This window comes from Pseudorasbora parva, chromosome 24, assembly GCF_024679245.1.
Source record: "Pseudorasbora parva isolate DD20220531a chromosome 24, ASM2467924v1, whole genome shotgun sequence".
NCBI classification, from domain to species: Eukaryota; Metazoa; Chordata; class Actinopteri; order Cypriniformes; family Gobionidae; genus Pseudorasbora; species Pseudorasbora parva.
The window spans coordinates 9,938,843-9,962,746 of NC_090195.1; the positions used below are offsets into that span (position 1 = coordinate 9,938,843).

Below are 23,904 nucleotides of genomic sequence, written 5' to 3' on the forward strand. Positions count from 1 at the left end.
GCTATAGCCCCTTAGCGGAGAGCAGTATCAAATGAAATGAAAGTGCTAACCGTCTAACTTCTTTTTGGTTGCCTGTTTGATTCCTGCAATGTTCTGGAGTTAAAATGTGTCCTAGATGCATTTTTAGGGCACAATAATGGTTAGACGAGGGATGTGTTCTCCCTTCGAATGTTTAAATGAATCCTGTGCCGCTCTGGGGGAATATATTTGGCAAATGTGCATAGATGAGTTTCTGTGCTGGGTAAAATAAACTGTGCTTAGTGTTGAAAGTCCTCTAAGTTTTTCACCCCTTGTTTTTGCCAACTATGAAAAGGTGACCAATAATATAGTGTTGGCACTGAGCATGAGCTAAAAATCTGACGAAGGATATTAGCTGCTCACTTAGATTTCCAGATGACAGATACTGAAACTCAATAAATGCTCCCGCTCTCCGCCTCCGCCTCTTCCATTTGCCATATGGCCCTTTTGCCTTTCTCCGCCAATTCTGAAATGAAGCATTATTGCTGTCCTCCAGTAACTGCGTCTGGGCCATCTTTTCTTCAGAGGGTCTTTTTGGTGCCTCACAGAAACAGTGTGTCTTATATATAGTGTACTATAGTATATAATTTTATGGATGGTAATATATTAAAAATAAATGCATATATGTATATAATATGTACAATAATACCTATTTGTTTTTACAGGGTCTTCCTGGACCACCTGGTGAGAAAGGAGAAAATGGAGACGTTGGTCCTATGGTAAGATGTTTTAACCAATTATCAACTATAGCTGGGTATTGCTGGGTTTTTTATGCCTTTGACATGTTGCTCCCCAATGTCCTGTTTAAATGCAAAATACATGAATACAGGACAGAAAATTGTGCAAATGATCAAAAATGCTGGTGCTGACTGGCAATTGAAAGGGGAAGTTTTGGTTTATTCTTGGGTTATTTTGCATTCATTTAGATTTTTCCTTCACTTTTTTTGTATTGACCTACAGTTATTAGTGAAATCTCATTTGTCTCTTCTTGTTGCTCCACAGGGTCCCCCTGGCCCGCCTGGTCCCAGAGGTCCTCAAGGCCCTCCTGGTGCTGATGTAAGAGCATCTCTCAACATTGAACATTTTATCCAATCAGCAAATCCATTAAATTACACCACTTTAACGAAATTGCTTTAGCGTTAATGGTTTTCACCTATATCTCTTAACAAATTGACTTCTTTAATTGCAGGGACCACAAGGTCCTCCTGGTGGAATAGGAGGAATGGGATCCGTGGGTGAGAAGGTAAGAGTATTCCTAGCTCCAGTGTTTATTCCCAAAAATATGGGGTCCACAGACCTATTTCAAGTCTCTTTTAAAGACTTCATTAAATTATTATTAGTGTCATACTTTGTCTGGATAACTATAACAAAACAATTAATACCTACATTATTGCAGTTCTGATAATACCCCTCCATTTCACTGCTGTTTGGCAGGTCTGCAGCCCATCAATATTTAATGCTTTGGCTGGCTGTGGGGATGAATTTAGAATATGTAACAGGTCACCATGATGTTCCATCCATTAGCATTTGAGTGTTATGTCCACTACAGCCCAGACTAGTTCATGTAAGCTGCTGCTAATAAACATAATGCAGCTTTATTTAGATCAATTTTTTTTACTCAAAAGTCAAACGTGACATATTCCTTCTTGGTATCTCCGATCTTCAAACGATTTCAAAGCATGGAAGATGACGTACTAGGAAATTAATTGACAATGATACACCTAGGACAGGTAGCTCTGCTGGCGTTTTTCAAGTTGAATGGACCTCAACATTCTAGAGCACAATCATATGGTATGGTGCTATCTATAGCTTATAACTAGTGATATCCTTCACAGGGTGAACAAGGAGAAGCTGGCAACCCTGGACCTCCTGGCGAGCCTGGACCTGGGGTGAGTTAAGTTGTCATGAGTCATGAGAGATCTGTGTGATGGTGCGGGTAATCACTTCCTGTAAGCTTTTCAGGCTTTATTGATTGTCTTGAATTAAGTGGCCACATAAGTGAGTCGCTAAATTGCTAGAATGATTCCAATAAAGGTCCTTCTCTCATCATGCAAAGAATACCTTGTTACAGTGACATTACTCACACTGTTGTCAGTTAACTTTAAGGGGTCATATCATGAGGAATCAAATTTCACTTGAACTTTTGGAATAAAGGTGTGCATGAAAAATATACTCTCAACTTCCATTTATTGAAATGAAACTGTAAGCAGCTTCTTGGATTTCGAACACCAGGATATGCAATAAACATGTCGATTATGCCTGGTTACTGTTCAGAAACTATACATTTTTATCACAAAAACTTTAAGTAATATTTAAAGTGGACCTCTGGGGGAAATCAACTAAAGCTAAAATGTTAACTTCGTTATTAATGGAATATATGAATTACAGATGGAAGTACAGCTTGTCAAAATTCTAGCTGTCAATACTGACATGAATGGTTGATTAACTCTTTTGAATGGCTATATCAGAATGTAGAGCGTGGCTGCACTTTTTGTTCTCAGAGTGCTTTTGTTCATGGAGTGCCTCAGGGCTCTTTATTCGGCCCTTTCATCTTTGTTATATATTCTGCAGGGCCCAAAAGGTGAGAGAGGAGAGAAAGGTGAAGCCGGTCCCTCTGGTGCTGCTGGACCTCCAGGTCCCAAAGGACCACCTGGAGATGATGGACCCAAGGGTAACCCTGTAAGTTCGACACAACTGACGTTCCTTTTAGTTTAGTAGAGCCTAATATTTGTTCAGGACATGTTAGAATCCTGTTTTCAATCTGTTACTATAGGGCCCTGTTGGTTTTCCTGGAGACCCTGGTCCACCTGGTGAGCCAGGTGTTGCTGTAAGTACCAAAATCCATTTAAATCATTAAGTCTTTGCTGGGTAAATACACAGCAAGCATGTTTTGTCAATTGTAAGTTTATTTTTCTCTAAAATTGTGTATATAAAATTATCAGGGAATAGATGGAGGCCCAGGAGAAAAAGGAGAGGATGGAGAGTCTGGTCAACCTGTGAGTATTTAACAATAGTTAGGTGCAATTCTGTACCTTTGACTATAATTTATATATATTTTTTATAAACTGCCTTTATAATTTCCTGCATACTTTGTCATTTTATTCAGGCAGTAATTACTCAAAATATAATGATTAGAATTGCAAAGCACAGTGTTTTCCTCTTGCATAAGTATATATACAGTACACATAGATTAATAAACTGTAATTGGATATACGAAAGTCAAATATAATTGTCTGAGCCTACAGTGGCAACCCATAAATTGCAGTCCTTATTAACATTTATTATAGTAATTTGGATTTTCCAGAGCAGGGAAATTGGTTAATTTACCATTAAATTCAATGTATCTGAATCTCCAGGTTTACAAATGTGAACGTCTAGCCTTGAGAGTCTTATTGCGAGGCCCATTTATAAGCTACAGTTCTATGAAAGTTTAATGAGGGGAGGTTTGTTTTGGGCAACAATCTTTCACAGAAATGCATACAGCTTTGATTAGAAGTTTATCATTTTAGAATCAAATCAATCACACAGCTGAATAATTTTGCTAAATTGTATCCATCCTACGTTGGTGTGCTTTTGAAACTCCAGTGTTTCTTAATTGTGTTCAGTTAATTTCACAAAATCAGTTAAGGTTGGCAAGGCATAAGAAAGAAAGTTTAGTTACAAAAAGTTTACTTATAAACATAAGGTTTGTTATCTAAAATAGGCTGGTTCAGTTGTATTCTGTTGTTGTTGATTCATTCATTTCTCTATTTTAGGGTCCTCCTGGTCCTTCTGGAGAAGCTGGCCCACCAGGACCTCCTGGCAAAAGAGTATGTTGTACAGCCTTCATCGCTATTATACTTTAAGCAGTGCCAGTTTAGCATATAGATTTTTTAATGATCAGTTTTTTTCCAAAGAAGAGGCAGAAAAATTTTCTCACTAAGAATGGAACCTGCATACTAAAACTGCTATTGATTATTCAGACTCGTGTAAAACAGTCACCGTTTTTGTTTAAGACTCGTCCTCATCAGGACGGATGATCAGTTGTTTTTTACCCAGGGTCGTACTGCTCAACGGCAAAGAGAAAAAACAAAGTCCTTCACAGGGTGATGAATAGTGCATACTAAATCATCAGTCTGAAATCGAAAACAGCGTTTAAACGGCGTCAGAGCCAGAACTCATTTCCTCCACTGTAGTCCTACATCTCTCTCAGGATGAAAGAAGAAAATCAGTCCAGACGTTATATTGATCCTGGGCCTGTTTGAGCGACAGTGATGAGGGGACGGCGGTGTAAAGGATGTTACAGAGGAAAAGGAAATATAACCGTCACATTCGGGACAGAAATTGGAGATCCTCTCCCACTGCCACATCAAAAGAAATTTGTTCAGCCAAATGACATCTCATCGCTTCGCAGAAAATAGTGTTGTTTCACTGGTCACAAAGATAACTCCTAATTTTTCCGAACAGAGGAAAAAAAAAGTTAACTTTTAGATTGAATTGAGGCATTTCTCATGGCAATCCTATTGAACTGACAAAATATTATTTCATCTTGTTTTTTGCATTAGATCAGTTTTACTGCATTTGCATCATAGATCCTTTATGATCTTCATTGATGTACACATTCATATAATTGAACATTTTAATTTGACAACAAATTTTAAAAACAATGAAACATTTAACTTAAGGTTCTTAACCTTAGTTTTAGTTCAGGTTAACCTATTTTGTGTAATTCGGCCACGGTTGATTGACATGTAGGTAGCTGGCTCGTTACCGCGGCCACATGTTTGGGATGTTTTGGAACCTTGCATTTACACTATATTGCCAAAAGTATTGGGATAGCCCTCCAAATCATTGAATTCAGGTGTTCCAATTACTGCCAAAGGTGTACAAAATCAAGCACCTAGGTATGCAAACGCTTCTACAAACATTTGTGAAAGAATGGGTCGCTATTGCGATAGGTTGCCACCTGTGCAATAAGTCCATTCCTGAAATGTTTCTCACTTCTAAATATTCCACGGTCAATTGTTAGTGGTATTATAACAGTGGAAGCAATTAGGAACAACAGCAACCGAGCCACGAAGTGGTAGGCCAAGTAAAATCGCAAAGTGGGGTCAGCACATGCTGAGGCACACAGTGAAAAGCTGCCGACCTCCAAACTTCATGTGGCCTTCAGATTAGCTCAAGAACAGTGCTTAGAGAGCTTCATAGAATGGGTTTCCATGGCCAAACAGTTGCATCCAAGCCTTACATCACCAAGTGCAATGCAAAGCAAAGCAATCCGATGGATGAGTCTGGGTTTGAGGGTTGCCAGGAGAACGGTACATGCCTGACTGATGTAAAGTTTGTTAGAGGAGGGATTATGGTGTGGGTGTTTTTTTTTTTTAGCTTTTCAGGCGCTTGGCCCCTTAGTTCCAGTGAAAGGAACTCTTAATACTTCGGTGTACCAAAACATTTTGGACAATTTGGATGGCCCCCTTCCTGTTTCAACATGACTGCGCACCAGTGCACAAAACAAGGTCCAAAAATACATGGATGAGTGAGTTTGGTGTGGAGAAACTTGACTAGCCTGCACATCAAGTCTGACCTCAATCTGATAGAACACCTTCGGGATGAATTATAGCGGAGACTACAAGTCAGGCCTTCTCGAACAACATCAGTGCTTGATCTCACAAATGTGCTTCTAGAAGAACAGTGAAAAATTCCCATAAACACACTGCTAAACCTTATGGAAAGCCTTTCTAGAAGAGTTTAAGCTGTAATAGCAAATGGTGGGCCAACTCCATATTAAACCCCTACGGATTAAGAATGCACTTGTGTATATGGAGGCATACCAAAAGTTTTGGCAATATAGTGTATTAAGTGTACCACTTCTGACCAGATCACCTGAGACAGATGTTAATACCAGGTGTAAACAACTGCTTGACCCCTTGGAGAAACCCTCTGTTAAAACCTGCTATTTGGCAAACAGACTTGGTTGAATTTTATTAGTCAGCCCAAGCAACACTGTGCTATCCCATTATTCCTCCATAAAGCTTTATGGCATCTCTTTGTGCACACACATCCATTATTCATACAAAATCTAGAGGAAAAACCACTTGCTTTCCCAATATGCTTGATGGAGCTTTTGGTGGGAAAATTATACACCCTATCAGCATACACGGAGAGCAATGGCTGAGGGATTGTGGATGGAGAAACTGCCATTTCATCAGCAGAGGTGTTTTAATCCTGCAAGAGGAAGACGATCACAGGAAGACTGATCTCGTGGAATTAAGTCTCCTGCATCAATAATTCTGGCTGGAGCTTATTTTGCATCAAACACAGAGACGTTCTGCCTCCTCAGCAGTTTACCAACCGCATTTGGAAATGAATATGGAGATTCCCTTACTTATTCTCTCTCTCTCTCTCTCTGTTTATTTCTTGGACTTCCCGTGAGACAGTCCCTAGACCATTAGCCATCTTGAGAATTATTGAATTTGGATCTTTGAATCTTCTCACTGTCATTAGTTGATTTCTTCCTGCTCTTCACTAAATTTACATATGGAAAATCATACAGTGGCAAGGGCAAATTGTCAAGCAGGTTTTATCTTAATAACTATAAGGTTAAAATTCAAAAGTTAAATTACACAAATGTGTATTTTCTCTTGGTTCTCTGTATCTTCAGAATGTTGGTATCAAACAGCAAGTTCTAAACCTTCTTAAATTATTTTTTAATCATCCTCCTAAAATTAAAATAATAAAGGTCGATTTTAACTGCTATGTTGAACTCTGCTGCCAGAGCAAGGATATTTTTCATAAATGTCACAGCAGAGTAAGTTTTCGTGTGTGTGTGTGTGTGTGTGTGTGTGTGTGTGTGTGTGTGTGTATTACCATTTGCATTTTTGCTGTTTCATCATGAATTGTTTTGAGGTTTTTTTCTGGATGTAATGTTTAAAATTTTCTATAGCCAATGTTTTAAGGATGTTAAATGTGACAAGAAGCCCCGGTCTACAAATATCAATGAATGTATGTTCACACAAAAGACCTCCACAAAAATGCAAATGGTTTCATTTGACCATTAATAGCCATCAAGCAAGTTCCCCCAAGTGCTATACCATGATGTCTCACTGTGACCTTTTTCCCATTTGTTTTATAGCCAAGCAGAGAAAAATGCTCAAATACAACGTCCTTTTCTCTGTCCGCAGGGACCCCCAGGGGCTGCTGGAGCTGAAGGCAGACAAGGAGAGAAGGGCGCCAAGGTAACGTATCATTCCAAATCAATTCAACCCAGGCACACACTGCAGCCTCCACTGCCATAATTAAAGCACAGTGAGCCATGGGAGAAAGAACATCTCTGACAGAGTGACTCACTGTTAATACATGTGTAAAGACTGTCACTGTGGGATTGAAGTGTGTAGGTTGTTTTAGCTTTAGTTCATCAACTGAACCCTTATTATCGAAATTGCTTATTTGAAACATGCAGCAATTTGTAATGTAAAGTTGTAACCTTATAAAGAGTATTTTTTATATTATATTATTAGACCTTTTGGGTTTTTGTATTAGAAAGGCTGCATTTGATAAAACAATACAGTAGGTTTTCTTTCTTTAATTACCAGTGATATTTCAGTGAGAATTTCATGCTAATTCTATGCATTAAAAAAACAAAATAGTATATATAATCCTCTGTTCTCCTTATCTTTAGGGGGAGGCAGGATCTGAGGGTCCACCAGGTAAAACTGGACCAGTTGGCCCTCAGGGTCCCGCTGGAAAGCCTGGTCCTGAAGGTCTACGAGGAATCCCCGGTCCTGTGGTGGGTCCCTATTAGTGGTGGAAATTTTGATTCTTTTAAGAGTCGTTCATTTTCAGTTCGTTCACCAAAAGGATTCGTTCAGATTCGTTCATTGATTCGTTCAGTAACATTTCTTTTAAATATTACATAAATATGACCGCAGGTGACGAAAAAGATTGTTTTATGTGTAATGTCTTAAGTCAACGAACGTATTTACTTACAAAGATTTGGCTTTATTAAAATGTGCATAATCTACTCATTAAATAAAATAAGTCTAAATAAGTGGTTCAGATGACCATAGCATGTTTTCTTGCATGATTAACATTTAATTGTTTGGTCAGACATTTAGACATTCATATATCTGGGGTTATGGTAAACATGGGGTTATAAACATGAGGTTTGTCTATAACTGTGCTTTGCATCCGCTTTCTGCTGATTGCTGAACGAGACTGACACGCATGCTAAATGACCGAGGTAGCCTAGTTCGTTCACGAACGAGATCCCTCTCTCTCTCTCTCTCTCTCTCTCTCTCTCTCTCTCTCTCTCTCTCTCTCTCTCTCTCTCTCTCGTTCAGAGCTGGTTCATTTCGTTCACGAACGAGAAGTACCAGTTCGTTCACGAACGAGATCCCTCTCTCTCTCTCTCGTTCAGAGCTGGTTCATTTCGTTCCCGAACGAGAAGTACCAGTTCGTTCACGAACGAGATCTCTCTCTCGTTCAGACTCAAAACAGCAACTCGGTCAGTGAAGTTCATTTAGTAGCTCAGAATGCTATTTACTGACGTGACACGAGATCTTTTAAACCATAGGCCACTGTCACATTTTTTATTTGTTTTACAGTTTTTAGAGAAGTGCCTGACATGACTCAAACGTAATGAAGAAAACGGTTCAAACATAAAATAAAATACAAACACACTTTACTTTACTCTGTAGTAATCATTTAACCATCAACCTGCATTATTACACTGTTTTCATTACAGTGGTAAAGTGTACATTTCTTTCTTTGCTGCAAATATGCCACCTACACGAGCTGAGCTGTTCGCTATCAGTATTCTTCAACAACTGGTTCATTTCGTTCACGAACGAACGACATGTAGCCTACCAATGTAGCCTGAGACTCAAAGCCTCTTGGTCAGTAAAGGGCGTATTCGTTCACTGAATTCAACAAATCAAATGCTCCGTCACATCTCATACTCGAACGCTATTGACTTGAGGTTTTGTCATTCTTTGACAGAATGAAACAGTCGACAGAGCTGCGCATGCGCTCGCTGCTAATAGCGCCACGCTGCGGTGGAGGGAGGAATTTCAGTGAACGAGAAACATGAGTCAATAGACTACGTGAGCGAGAACGATTCGTTCACCTAAAAGATTCGTTCAAAAAGAACGATTCGTTCACAAACATAACATCACTAGTCCCTATGTCACCTAGGAGTTATTATGCAAACATATAAATACAGTGGCCCCCAAATAGTTTAAAACGGCTCATTTCATAATCCTTAAACGTGCAGTGTGTAGATTTTAGCGGCATCTAGCAGTGAGGTTGCGAATTGCAAATATATATGAAATCAGGTGGCATCTTCAGACAAATGATGCTTGACCTTTTCTCTAAAGTTTCTCCAGCTCTGCTTATGAATATTAATTATGTGACATGGCATTTGCCCAGTAGTTCTAACAGAATACTCCTCACCACTGCCAATGCTAGGTGCTTTGGCAGGTTCTTAAAGTTGCTACAAGTTTTACTTGTAGCTACAGTAAAAATGTTTACACGTTTAGGTATTCAAATAATTTGTGTGACCACTGAATAGCCTAAACACACACATTACCCATCACATTACCACACATTTTCAAAAAAACTCATTCTGTATGATTTATAAGCATGTTTCTAATGGGGATATTAATTTAGGTCCCCACCGGGATAGAAAAACATGAACGCACACACAGAAACAAAACTATATGAAATACCTCACTGAATAATAAATCACCCATCTATATCTTTCTCTTGTATAGTCTTTATCTATTTCTTGTCTATTTGATAATACTTTTTAGTATCTGGGCTATTAATCACTGTCCAGCCCAGAGTAAATCAATAGCAGACCATAAGCAAAAAACAATGCAATAATGGCTTTTATAATTGGATGGATTTTTACAGGGTGAACAAGGACTTCCTGGTGCTCCTGGACAAGACGGCCCTCCTGGACCAATGGTAAGAGGAGAGACCCAATTCCCTTTGCTCGTTCTTTCTGTCAACCTTTTATCCTTTCTCTTTTCTGTGTGTGCGTGTACATGTGGGTATATGTGCGCAAATTGAATTCTCACTGTTGGTTCTCTGATATTTAGGGACCTCCTGGTCTCCCTGGCCTGAAAGGAGACCCCGGCTCTAAGGGTGAGAAGGTGAGTGACATTCTATTTCTTTTCCTGCCATTTTTATTAATGTAGTGTCTTACATTTCAAAGAGGCTCAAGGTCAAAGATAAAGACTAGACCTAGGTCACTCCAGGAAGCCAGAGGAAAAGTTTCACATAATATATGTTTCAGTATAATATATAGAATAAAGTTTCAGTATAATATAAAGAAGTGATGTTTTTTAAACCTTTTTTATGTATTATGGAATCCTTTCTTTTTGTCACAAGTTGGGGTAAAAAAATATATTTATTTTGTATTTATTTAAATAATTTTGTATATAACATATTGTGCAGTTCAGTTGAGTTATTTGTTGGTTTTTCCAGTTATTTTTTTAAAAAAATGTACATTTTAGTTTTCATACCCCTTAAGCATCACCACCGGGCACACAGCCGTTACATATTAAAAATAGTAAAATCCTATACAAAACCTAAATTAATCCTCACAAACTATATATCATTTGAAAGCTTACAATCTCTAGTTTTTATATTTGGTGACTACTGCTCCTCTGTAATATATTTTGAAAATCAATAATTAAGCCTCAAAAGGCGTGTTCAGACCTTTATTCTGAAATAATGATAAACACAAGAAATCATGAAAAATTGGTAGAAACCTCAGTTTGTGTTCAAAAAATAACATGTATTTAATTTTATGAGAAAAAAAGGTCTAAGAATGTTTAAAATATAAAGAAAAAAGGATAGATTCTCCATTTGGGATGTGGCAGTGAGCTCTTTTTAGGTTTATTAGAAGCCAGACTGCCCATACTAATTCTGAATAGGATATCTACTTCATAAATTGTATGAAAATTATGAAAATATATGGTTGAGTTAACTCAAATCATATATGTAAAATGGAAGCAGCCTTTTAGGGTCAGTAATGGAGCTTGGGGGAAAAGTTTGGTACTGCTTCTAAACTAAATTTTACCAAAACCCAATTTTTTAAGATATCTACCTAAAATTTAGCCTGACAAGCTAGACCCACATCAAGATGTTTGGTCTGGAAACTCACCATTGACAGGGCTCAATCCGAGGGGCGGGATAAACGGTTGTCTTTCAAACTCCCTCTGCACACGATAGGATAGCGCTACAATCAACCAGAGCAACATAGGTGAAACAGAGCTTGTTGATAGATTAAACATTCACCGTATCCAGTCAACAAAACTCCGAACACATCTTCCCTTTTTCAGAATGACTTCAGTGCCGTTCTTTGTTCTTTTCTCAGAGAAAAGCTTAACTCTTAATCGCAGTCAAAGCTGATTCGAAAGACCGCCGCCGTTCGCCAGTTTCTGTGTTTACTAGAAGCACGCAAACGCAACTCGGCCGTCGTCGTTATGGCCCCGCCCGCCGACTCTATACACGATGTGATTGGTCCGGCAAGAGTTAGAGGAATACAGCTCAGAAGGGTATTGAGAGTTCCTAGACGACACTTGCGGGCAGATTAAATTTGCTGCCGCTAGGGTGCGTCTAGATTTCTAGGCTACCTAAAATTAGGAACACAACTTGTTCAGATTTTTGGCTTTGATTATCCTACAGAAGTCCAACATGTTTCGTAATATATATGTATGATATAAAATATGAATAATTATATTTTCACATTGTACATTTTCATAGAATTTTTATAATAAAAGTTATAGAAGATTGTTTTTTTTTCATACATTTTTCACTTGTAAAATAATCTAAGTCAAATGTCTTCATTAAAACAAGACCAATATTACATCTATATTCCAAAGCATTCTTCAATTACAACCATTTAAGTTCGGATAGTGAATTTTCATGTCTATTTAGAATGATTTTTAGAACTATACCGTTATAGTTATCGCACTTGGTGTGAATGGTCCTATAGTATAATGTAAATTTATATACATGAATTATTTGTACATTTTATACAAGTTGACCATCAACTGATCTTCTATATGCTTTTTTCTTCCAGGGTCACCCCGGTCTTATCGGCCTCATCGGACCGCCCGGTGAGCAGGGAGAGAAGGGAGATCGGGGTTTGCCTGGTCCTCAGGGCTCTGCTGGCAGCAAGGGAGATTCTGTGAGTCACTAATGATTTATTTGTCCTTTCTACCCCACCACACAACAAATGTCGTACCTCCAGCAGCGCACCTATCAGGACTTCTCCTCCTGTAATGCTTGCAAATTAAAGTAACGACCCACTGAAACAATAACGTCTGCACTTATTGCATCTGTGTACATCATCATAATCGTGTTATGGATGAAGCTGTCATGAAAGGTTCTCAGAGCCAGCAGTAATTCTATTACACCAGACTTTCCCATCAAACACCAGTGCGATTACGTTTTTTTCACAGTCAGACTGTGAAATGTTTGTTTTTCTGTGCCTTGTTGTAAAAACCATGCAACACATATGCAATGCAATCAGCAAATATATAGAAAACTTTTAATAGTTGATTTAAATAATCAATTAGAAATTGCATTCTCCCATTCTCAGTGTTTTAAAGCAATGCAGCTTTAAACGTATTACGATTTAGCTTAATGAAATTGTATTCTCCCCTTCTGTGAGTTTGGAAAAAATCGAAAACGATCCCATCTCACTAACGTTTCCCACTGGACAGATTTGCGATCTGTTGCGGAGTATAGTAGCAGAGGCTGCATTTGTCTTTTGAGAATTAACTCAAAAGTCCTTGACTCTAATGAAGTGTAATGATCAGAGTTTAATACAAACCCGAGGAATATGATTAGCAAGACTCGTTTTCGTCTCGCTTACAGAAGATTTCTACTTTTTAAAAACAATTCTCCTCACATAGTTGGTTTCTGTTTACCAGCACCTTACATGTTTTTCTTATAGATCCAATTACATATGAAGTTCCGTTTTCTAACCATCTGCTCTTTAAACTGCAGGGTATCGGTGGTGCTGCTGGTCCGCTTGGTCCACCTGGTCCTCCTGGATTGCCTGTGAGTCTTTTCTCTATTGTTTGCATCTTGCATTCAATGTTGCATTACTGTCAAACTATACATGGCACCAAGGTGCAAATTAGTCACATTGTCTATTTAAACCATTGCAATGTTTTTTGAGAGAACTATTAGATATGTTAGATAGCTATTATCTTAAAAAAATGTACTAAGTAATCAGTTTTAAACACATTTAATGCCTTTCACCCTTTTAAAATTGGTAGTTTGGTCTGCCCCACCTCAGAGGTCTTGCCAATATTAACTGTTTCCACTATTTAAATGTATACAGGTGTCATAGTTTTGACATTTGACATCAAATAATAATAATAATGCCAAGGACAGATTAAATTGGTTAAAAGTGACAGTAAAGACATTTATAATGTTACAAAAAAATTATATTTAAAATAAATGCTCTTTCTATTCATCAAAGAATCTCGCAGTGCAACTGTTTTCAAAATTACAATAATAAGTGTTTCTTGACCATCAAATGATTTCTGAAGAGTCATGTGACACTGAAGACTGGAGTAATGTTGCTGAAAATTAAGCATCCTCATCACTGGAATAAATAACATTTTAAAATGTATTACAATAGAAAACGGTTATTTAAAATTTCACATTATTACTGTTTTTGCAGTATTTTTAATTAAAAGAATCCAACTATGGAGAGACTTCTTGAAACATTGAGGCCAATTCACTTCGCACAGACAAACACTAACAAGTTGGCCATTAGATTTACAATTCTATGAAAAATAACCCCACAGACCAGGGATGGAAATTAACTTTTTTGTTCACTGGCCACTGCGGCTGGTGGTTTTCAAAATCTACCAGCTACTCAATGTTTTACCAGCCACTTTCTTGTCTTGTTACCAGACTCCCCAGACCAATGTTCAGTCTTAAAAGATTAAGCTTGGTCTGGTGATTAGCCAGACAACCCACAGACACCAACAAACTCTGATTGAACATATTCAGTTGGGTGAAAATAAACCCGACCAACGCCAACAGACGCTGACAGGGGTATCACACTGATCAGACAAAACACCTGTGTCTGGTGTGAATTGGGCCTTTAAAAACCTTACAGACCCCAAGCTTATGAACAGTAGTGTTTGAACAGTAGTCATTGAACTGATATTAGTATTATTTAAATAAAAAAATATCTTGTTCAGTTTTCTAAAATTCTACACAAATTGTAATGTTAACTGTATTTTTCAAGCTCAATTTAATTAATTCTATTTTGTAAGTCGGTTTTCACAGAATGCTTTTCCATTTTTAGGGTCCACAAGGGCCGAAGGGATCCAAGGGTTCGACTGTAAGTACCGCTTTATCGCTGATCAATTAGTTTGGCTTGTTATATTAATGTTAGAAAATGCGCTTATGATTTTTAAATCATCTTCCTGCAGGGTCCCGCTGGTCAGAAGGGAGACACTGGCACGGTCGGACCACCTGGTCCTCCTGTAAGTGAACTTTTGCATGCTTCAAGGAGAATTTTACTATATAAAATGCAAGACACGCACTCATTTTCTCATTCCGTAGGGTCCTCCTGGTGAGATCATCCAGCCTCTGCCTATGCACATGCCCAAGAAGTCCCGTCGCTCTGTCGACATGCAAGCGGACGAGGCGGGCACCGTGCTGGACTACGGAGAGGGCATGGAGGACATCTTCAGCTCTTTGAATAATCTCAAGCAGGACATTGAACGTATGAAGTACCCCATGGGCACGCAAAACAACCCCGCACGCAGCTGTAAAGACCTTCAGCTCGCTCACCCAGAATTCCCAGATGGTAAGTGAGCAAGGTGGGGTCGGGTGGGGGTAAAGGAGACAGTCTTGAACTGATAAATCCGAAAAAACATGCAACACTCGCCGCATTCCGAGGCACTCAGTAGGTATTGGCTGTGCTTCTAAAATTCCAAGCCCGTCACTCAGGAGGATTTGAATAACAGCAGCAGCAGCCGACGGCTGATTGGGAAGATGTTTAGCATTCTGCGGACTCCAGCGGGAGCTAACCTCTCCCTCCCAAATCATGGCTTACAAAATGCCAGCTCTTACACTGACCTTTCAGAGTTGGTTTTACCGCACTCGCATTAGCCTGCTATTTTATTTACACAATGCATCTCCACTGCTGAATTCATGAAGAGATGAGCAAAAAGCTAGACAAAGCTGTGGAGGTATCTTCATATATGATCGAAATGATTTCTTGACGTATACTGTATCTGTCATCATTCTAGACCCCGGTGTATGATGGGTTTTTTTCTCCCTCAGGTGAATACTTCATCGATCCCAACCAGGGATGCTCTGGAGACTCCTTCAAAGTGTACTGCAACTTCACAGCGGGAGGCGAGACCTGCATCTTCCCTGATAAAAAGTCAAATGGAGTAAGTGGGATTCTGAAACCCTAACGCCGCATTCACACGGGGCGTAGGCGTTAACGCTTGACGGAGGGCGTGGCTGAAGTTGGGTGCTGACGCGATCGTCATAGTGACAACAGCCAATCACATTAACTTGCCGCTTGGACCAAAACACAACACAAAAAAGCGCCTTGTTATGACAGCTAGTCTGTGAGACGAAATGGATGCCGATTTGGTTGTATGTGCGAGTGCGATTGCCCGTGTAGTTGTTGTCAGCGCACTGCACAGGTGCACGAAGCTGTTAAGTACATTAAATCCTGAAAAAGCGCCGACAGCGGGAAGAATATCACATAGTGGTCCAGGAGCTGCGTCTGGATTTTTAACGGTCTATGGTCTGGATGGTTCACGGGGCAGTAATGAACGCAATTGGCTAGCGTCTGCTGTAGGATATTTGCATACGGCGATCTGATTGGATGACGCCTGCGTTGGCGCTTGAAAAGTTGAGAATTCTTCAACTTCTGCCGCTTGCAACGCGAGTGAAGCACCGCGACGGAACCCACAATTCAGTTCGGCAAAGGATGATGTCACCCATTAAAAGTAAATGGGAAGCATTAACGCCTACGCCCCGTGTGAATGTGGCGTAAGGAAGCCAATAAGACATGATCCCTCGTCACATACAAAAGATTTATCATAAAGACCACATAAGTGCATCAAGCAGTCAGTTCAAAGAGATGCTCTCTTAATGTGATTGTTGGTCATTGGCGGTGTGATATTTAAATCAATTTTAGCTTTAAAATCAATTTGACAGTACTATCTATCTATCTATCTATCTATCTATCTATCTATCTCTCTCTCTCTCTCTCTCTCTCTCTCTCTCTCTCTCTCTCTCTCTATATATATATATATATATATATATATATATATATATATATATATTAGTGCTGTCAAGTTGATTGATCAAATGATTGTCATTTCAGTTTGATTCTCAGATTTAAAAATAATTAAATATATTATATATATATATATATATATATATATATATATATATATATATATATATATATATATATATTATTTTTATTTTTATCTGAGAATCAAACTGAAATGACAATCATTTGATCAATATATTTTTTATTTATTTATTTTTATATTTAAATATATTATTACACCAGTGACAGTGGATTGGTGCGAAATGTCCATAATTTACCACAAAAAAAAAGAAAGGAAATTTTTTAATGTTTATTTGTGCACTAATACCGGAAATAGGGAAAGACCATTACAATTAGATCAACTTTACACTGGACTGGATGTCCATTGGAACAGATGCTGTATGAAAAATAGCTGGGTTTAATTTGATTTCATTTTCTGCTGAAGCAGGTTTGCTCTTCACATCACACTATTCACACAGCAGGTATATTCTTTGTGTCGTCTTTAAGGTGAGATTATCTTCATGGCCCAAAGAGGTTCCCGGCTCCTGGTTCAGTGAATTTAAGCGTGGCAAAATAGTAAGTGCACTTTCTCATCCCTCTTTGATCCACTCCTTTATGAAAAACACCATCTTGTCCTTCGAAACTAAAAGAACCTGAGTGTTCTGCCTTGCTTTTTTTTATTTATTTTTTTACTCAACCATTGGGCAGACACCAGTAAGAGCTCAGCTTTAAAAGATGCTGTCTCATAGCCCTGGATCCATCAACGAGCCAAGCAAACACACAACTGTGCACATAAACACACACCGCATTTATATTTAATGCAGTGGAGGAGAGTTATAAAGGCATCGCTGCACAGCTTTGTGCTTCTGGTGTCTGTTCCGACTGTTTTCTATTTTGTCTGAAGCAATAGTTGTTCTATTATTCAGAGTTCCATCTTTCCATGTATTGGTGCCTGTGAATTCTAGTGACTTGCTTTATCACTTACACACACGTTATCACCTAACACTTACAGAAATCAAGTGCTCAGGTAATAAAAAAAACACTAATGAAATATTACTCAATTCAATTCAATTTTACTTGAGTAAAAGTACTGATCAATGAACCATGTTTATTGTATATTCATTATTTCATGACATATCCAGTGGTTTATTTTATCACCAAAAGTGGTTATACATCAAAATCCAAGTAAAATATTACAGACCTAAACAAATGAAACAATATACCATATAGTATTTAAAAAAGAAAATGAAAATGTGGCACAAAACGAGTTAACATTTAAATAGGAACACTATACAAACGTACTAGTTTTATATATTTTCAATTTCTACAGCAGCGGGGGAAATGCATGGGCATTCATTTGCATTATTTTAAGTTTGAAAATCAAATTTAGCATTAAATATATGGATAATATTTCATAAACTTTTCCTAATCTTATATAATCTTATAAAAGAGCTGATTATAAATAAAATTTACACAAACCTGCACTATATATATATAAAATTATATATATATATATATATATATATATATATATATATATATATATATATATATATATATATATATATATATATATATATATATATATGGATTAATTATACTTTTGTTTGGAGTTTTTACTGTGCATGTTTGCTTACAGTAACAGAAACAGAAATGTTACCGGAATGGAAACAAATAACAATTCCTTTTTGAAAACGTCATGCCTATTTTGTAGTAAATTTGAATTATTAAACATTAAAGTAAATATAATATCTGCCTTCTTGAACAGGTCAGAGAATCTTAATTAGTTTTTGTGAAGAAGGATTAGCGCTGAATAAAAATTATAATAATATTGTGCCACATGTAAAAAAAACATTTATACGAAAATATAGTTGGTGGGGCAAGTACAAATGCTGGTGATGAATAAATCCATAAACATCCTGAAACCTTTCTATGATTTTTGATGTCTCCCTCAAGCTTTCGTACGTGGACGCAGAAGGCAATCCTATAAACATGGTCCAGATGACATTCCTCAAACTACTGACAGCCTCCGCCAGGCAAAACTTGACCTACAACTGCCACCAGTCGGTCGCCTGGCACGACGCCACTACGGACAACTACGATAAGGCACTGCGCTTCCTGGGCTCCAACGACGAGGAGATGTCATATGACAACAACCCCTTCATCACGGCCCTGTCAGACGGCTGTGCGGTAAGACCTCCGCCACAGATCTGTTCCGATCAATCAGTCCGCTAAATATGCGAACACGCAGTTCTGATGGTCTTTTTATCTTCCTACAGGTGAGGAAGGGCTACGGAAAGACGGTTCTGGAGATCAACACTCCCAAAATCGATCAGGTTCCGATCGTCGATGTGATGTTCGCTGACTTTGGGGATCCCAACCAGAAATTTGGATTCGAAGTTGGTCCAGTCTGCTTCCTTGGCTAAAAAACACAGACAAAGAAAAAACATACCAATAACTTGGCAGGGTAGGACGGGTTAACGCACGAGTCGAGACTTTTTTTCCTTGACGTCATCAAACCAACGAGCCCGTTCCTGCCACATGCAAGTTCTGAATTTAAAAAAATGGGGTAGCGAACACGTCTTACCATTTATGTATGTATTACCCAGGAAAATACTTGTTGCCCTTGTAGGGCAAGGATCACATGACATGAAACCTGTTATGGAACGAAAAGGTGAAGGACAACGTCAAGCCAAGGCAAACGGTGAACCTGGGAGGTCCACGAGCTGGAGAAAGGAAGGACCTCTCATCCGGAGTCTATCGGTGCAATGCAAAAAAAAAATAAAAAAAAGATTTACACAAAAAAAAAAAACAAGATGACAACAATGGTGCTTGTTCAAAATAGAAAAAAGAGGTGCTATGAGAAAGAGGATGTATTTTAATAAAACTGTAATTATTATTTTGTACATTGTTGATGTTTCTGAATCCACTTTCAAAACTTGCATGTGTATCACAATTACATCTGGCTCTTAAATTCCAAATCCCTCACGAACGTTTATAAGTTATAGAACTGAATAAATAAATACAAATTTGTGGATGAATACTGTGTACTTATTATTAAGCAAATAAAAGACAGCATTCAAACAGTTCCCTATTATTAATTGTAATGTAAGTCCTTTGTATATATTGACCATCCCGAAAAGTCGCTCGCAATTCAGCTCACTGGACGCCTCGAGAGGAAGATTCAACAGCACATGCAACGCAACTAATGTTGTCTCCTGTGCTTGAGTTTAATAATCTTGCCATTCACTTTAATTTAATTTTTGTTTGTTATTTGTTTGTTTTAGGATTTTTTTTCAGTTGTAGGTCGGTCGTATACCTCAATCTCTTGAAAAAAACCATACTGATGCAAGTATGGCGTGCCCTGTATATACCTTGGTTATACAGTTAAGTTTATATATTTTGGGTGGGGATTTTTTTTTTTTTATTATTAATGGGAAAAATACATATCTGTTAGGCCTCTTTTTGTTCAAAACCTTCTGTGAATGCAATAATAAGGCCTTTTCGGTGACCCATTTTTGTAACTAAAATGAGAAATTGTTTTAAAATGTGCTTTTTATGGTTCATTTCATTATTAAAAACTGGATTCCAACCAACCATGAAACTGAGGTGTGAATTGTTTGTTTGCTTTGTCAGGTCAGATGGTTTTATTGTTTCTTCTTTCTGTTTCAAAAATGCCATTTTAAAGGGATAGTTCACCCCAAAATGGACATTCTGTCATTTACTCACCCTCAAGTTACTCCAAACCTGTATGAACTACTTCTGCTGAACACAAAAGATGATGTTTGAATAATGTTGGTAACCCAGACATTTGACGGCAGCCATTGACTTCTTCCATAGGAAGAAAAAATACTAGCCTATGAAAGTCAATGTCTACCGTCTGGTTACTAACATTCTTTAAAATAGTGTTCAGTAGAAGAAAGAAATTCATACAGGTTTGGAACAACTTGAGGGTGAGTAATAGTTTTCATTTTTGGGTGAACTATCCCTTTAATGCCAATAAGTGAGATGTTGAATTGGTTAAAATAAATGTTAGCCAACTCATGCGTAACACGTTGTTTAATTACTTCCTCGTGTCATTTATCATGCATTAAAGCTCATTAGCAGGTCATCTGGGATGTCAGAACAGGATGAGAACAGCGGGTTTACTTTTGAAAAACTTATATACTCATTTCATACAGGTCCCTCTGGCTCCTTTCCTAATCGAGCGCTGGAAGCTACACAATCTAATGGTACCTACACACGGAGTCTCATTAGGCATTGAGTTTAATATGAAAGCCTCGTCTCCATTTCAGCCACTATAGTTCGAATAAGAGCTCTCTCTATCCGCTGTTTGATGTCTGTGTATCCTCACCGGTTAGATCAGCAATGAATTCTCTGCATTATTATTGGACATCTCTATTCAAACTTTCAAAGGAATGGCAATTTGATATTTTTCTTTGGGCAAAGACTTTGAGTTTGCCATTTCACCATGAGCTTTAGTGGCAGGCATTCTCTGCTTAGCATTTTAAAAGATTTTCAAAGGATTTGACCCTCTGGAAGCTCCATTTGAGCTTCTCAGTTTCTTCAAGAACGCTTCTGCATGATAGGACTTCAAACTACTTATATATATATATATATATATATATATATATATATGGGGTGACCCTAATGGTCAAAGATTCGATGTATCGATATGCAGGACCGGATTCGACCACTGATCTCATGGTCGAATCGTCGCGGGTGTTATGAAACGAGGATCATACCATTTTGGCAATATGGTTGTGCTCAATGCACACACATACACAAGGTACGGTGTTGCATTTGGTAACAGTGACTGAAAAATACAACATAGGTCAACATTAACGGGGAAGAAGTGTTTTAATTGAGGAAATCCACTCTTAAAACGTGTCTTGGAGGCTCCTGACCAATCAAAGACTGGTAACCTCTTTATAGAAGGAATAAAAGCAAAATGGGTTGCTTACAATAGATGCTTAGTCAACTTCACAAACCTAAAGTGTAAAATGCATAAAAGACCATGTGCCTGTGGGAGTGTTTTTGTTCTTAAACAGCACAAGAGCCAAAGCAAATATTCATGTTTGAAGCTTAAAAATCAGTTCACGCAGTCGTAGTGTGGCATCCCAACTCTTGTTTGGGATTGTTTCTGGTGGCTAGACGTTGTGCATCCAGCCAAGGCAAACACTGAAGGCTTTTTTTCCACAAATCTTATATCTACAATTTAGGGAGACACCCTAAACAAATTGGTTGCTTCACATACTACTCTAATGATAATGCATTTTCCAAGTATCTGCACTTTATCAGTGCATTTTTGTATTGGAAAGCTTTTCCTTCAGTTCATTCCAAACCTTTATGAAAAAGACGAATTTGAATGAGCTATTAGTAGGCCTATACTTCTTTTAAACTAAAAATAATAAAATATAATTTCAGTCTACTTTTTATGTACTTCTCAGAAATAGACTTAAAATTGCACTCAACCCTCAAGGAACCTTCAAGACAAATTTGGGCAAAATCTTTTTTTTTGTTCTTCTTTTTTTTTACATTCCTTAATCCGAGCGATACAAAACTTGAATACTTTTCCAGTTTGCCATATATACACACACAAATTTGACTCGATTCAACAATGTTTAGTGATTGAAAAAAAAAAGCCTTAGTGGACACAAATTGGCACCCATAGGAATGAATGGGGAAAAAAAATAATTCAGAGCATATATTTTTGTTCAGTCAAAATCAATACATCCAACACAATGCAGATCATACGCAAAAAATGAAGGAGTGAGCCTATACAACATTCTCACTGTGGCAAACACACACTCACACAAAACTACACAAGCCTTGTTGGTAACACTTTACTTGAAGGGGTGTGCATAAGACTGACATGACACCTTCATAATCATGACATGACACTTGTCATGAATATGAAGGAGTTTTTATGCATGTTTATGACAACTGTCATTAAGTGTCATTCGCTTAATTATGTCATTTTTAATGCAATGATGACATTTCGGAGTTGTCTTTGTTATGACAACTTGACATAAACCAATACATCATAACCTGTCAGTGTCTTTGTCATGACAACTTGACATTACCAAGACAACATAACCTGTCATAAACAGACATGAAATGACATAGCAGGTTAATTATCAAATTTAAGAAACTACTTAGCTTTTTGGGTTTACATTACATTAGTTGCTAGGCAACGTGGGGGAGAGGATGCTGGCGTTGTCTGTTCGCCGCTTCTCCACCCACAAATCATGTTAACTTTACTATTAAATTTAGATTTTATTATATTTTCTTATGTTTGTGACTAGTCTAACAGAGCTACTATTGGGACTGTTGCTGATTGCTGGCAGCCACTGAGAGGACGTTGTTTGCCGTTTTTTCACCGCTTCTCTTCTGTTTTTGTTTGAATTTGTGGTTGGTTTTGGTTTGAAGGACATTTGATGTTGCTCGCGGCGGCTGCTCTCTCTTCTGGGTGTCGGCTGCTCACTGGTGGTCTCCCTCGGGCTTGAACTGCATGGTGGCTGAAGTTTGCACCAGGCTAGCGTCATCAGCGTCCGGCATGATGTTGAGATGTAATTTTTACTTGTTATTCATGTATTGTTATTTTTTCCCTTTGTTGCACTTTGAGATTCTTCGGAATGAAAAGTGCGTTATAAATAAAATCTATTACTATTATTATTAATATTATTAAACTGTCATGTGGTTGGTTTTGACGTTGGCTGTCATTAGGCTATTATAATGTCATGATTTTTTTATAAATTTAATTTGTCATTTACATGTCATTAAGTGTCAATACTCTGTCAAAATATTTTATAACATTGTCATGAATATATTTCTTGACCTAAACTACAGTGGTACAAGTTGAATTTGTCATTAACATGTCATTAAGTGTCAATACTATGTCAAATTATTTCATAACATTGTCATGAATATATTTCTTGACCTAAACTACAGTGGTACAAGTTGAATTTGTCATTAACATGTCATTAAGTGTCAATACTCTGTCAAATTATTTTATAACAGTGTCATGAATATTTAGCTTGACCTGAAATATGGCATCATAGAGGAAATCGTACAGAGTCATTAAAAACTATTAATATAACTCAAAATGATAGAGTGGCATAGACATATACACCTATGATGTCTATGGTGGCACCACTGGTAATGTGTACGCTGTAACAGTTGTTGACAGAGCCTCAGTCAGGTTAGTTTGTTTAGCTGTTTAATGTCAATTTAGTTTGCAGTAAGTAAAAACAATTCACAACAACGTTATTTTGGGTTTAATATACTTTATTTAAACTTTCGCTCACTCTTTAACGAATAGTTTGAGTTTATTCTTACCATTCCGTTTGTTATGGTGGAGTCTCGTGTGCTGGTGCACCGTCAAAAGGGGTTCGGGCGAAAACGTTGGCCCTATATATAATGTTCCGGCCTAGGCTCTAGCCACAACCATTCCTTGTTCAGCCCGGGGTGGGGCTCTAAAGACTATTTCTCTTATTTTTAGACATCGGAAGATAATTTATAAAGTGAAGTCATTTGACAAAGTGTTATTTTTCTGTGTT

General features: G+C 37.8%; 1 protein-coding gene across 1 annotated transcript in view; it reads left to right on the forward strand.

The window, feature by feature from the left end:
* Positions 1-19,375, forward strand: part of col11a1a (collagen, type XI, alpha 1a) — a 119,583-nt gene extending 100,208 nt beyond the window's left edge. The window contains exons 49-69 of the mRNA XM_067434472.1: positions 684-737; positions 1,021-1,074; positions 1,208-1,261; positions 1,854-1,907; positions 2,590-2,697; positions 2,792-2,845; positions 2,961-3,014; positions 3,774-3,827; positions 7,179-7,232; positions 7,676-7,783; positions 9,910-9,963; positions 10,098-10,151; positions 12,089-12,196; positions 13,021-13,074; positions 14,342-14,377; positions 14,469-14,522; positions 14,602-14,848; positions 15,328-15,440; positions 16,850-16,918; positions 18,299-18,532; positions 18,622-19,375. Of these exons, the coding sequence (XP_067290573.1) occupies positions 684-737; positions 1,021-1,074; positions 1,208-1,261; positions 1,854-1,907; positions 2,590-2,697; positions 2,792-2,845; positions 2,961-3,014; positions 3,774-3,827; positions 7,179-7,232; positions 7,676-7,783; positions 9,910-9,963; positions 10,098-10,151; positions 12,089-12,196; positions 13,021-13,074; positions 14,342-14,377; positions 14,469-14,522; positions 14,602-14,848; positions 15,328-15,440; positions 16,850-16,918; positions 18,299-18,532; positions 18,622-18,768 (1,818 nt within the window). The 3' untranslated portion in view covers positions 18,769-19,375. The remainder of the gene's footprint in view (positions 1-683; positions 738-1,020; positions 1,075-1,207; positions 1,262-1,853; positions 1,908-2,589; positions 2,698-2,791; positions 2,846-2,960; positions 3,015-3,773; positions 3,828-7,178; positions 7,233-7,675; positions 7,784-9,909; positions 9,964-10,097; positions 10,152-12,088; positions 12,197-13,020; positions 13,075-14,341; positions 14,378-14,468; positions 14,523-14,601; positions 14,849-15,327; positions 15,441-16,849; positions 16,919-18,298; positions 18,533-18,621) is intronic.
* Positions 19,376-23,904: the final 4,529 nt, after the last annotated feature.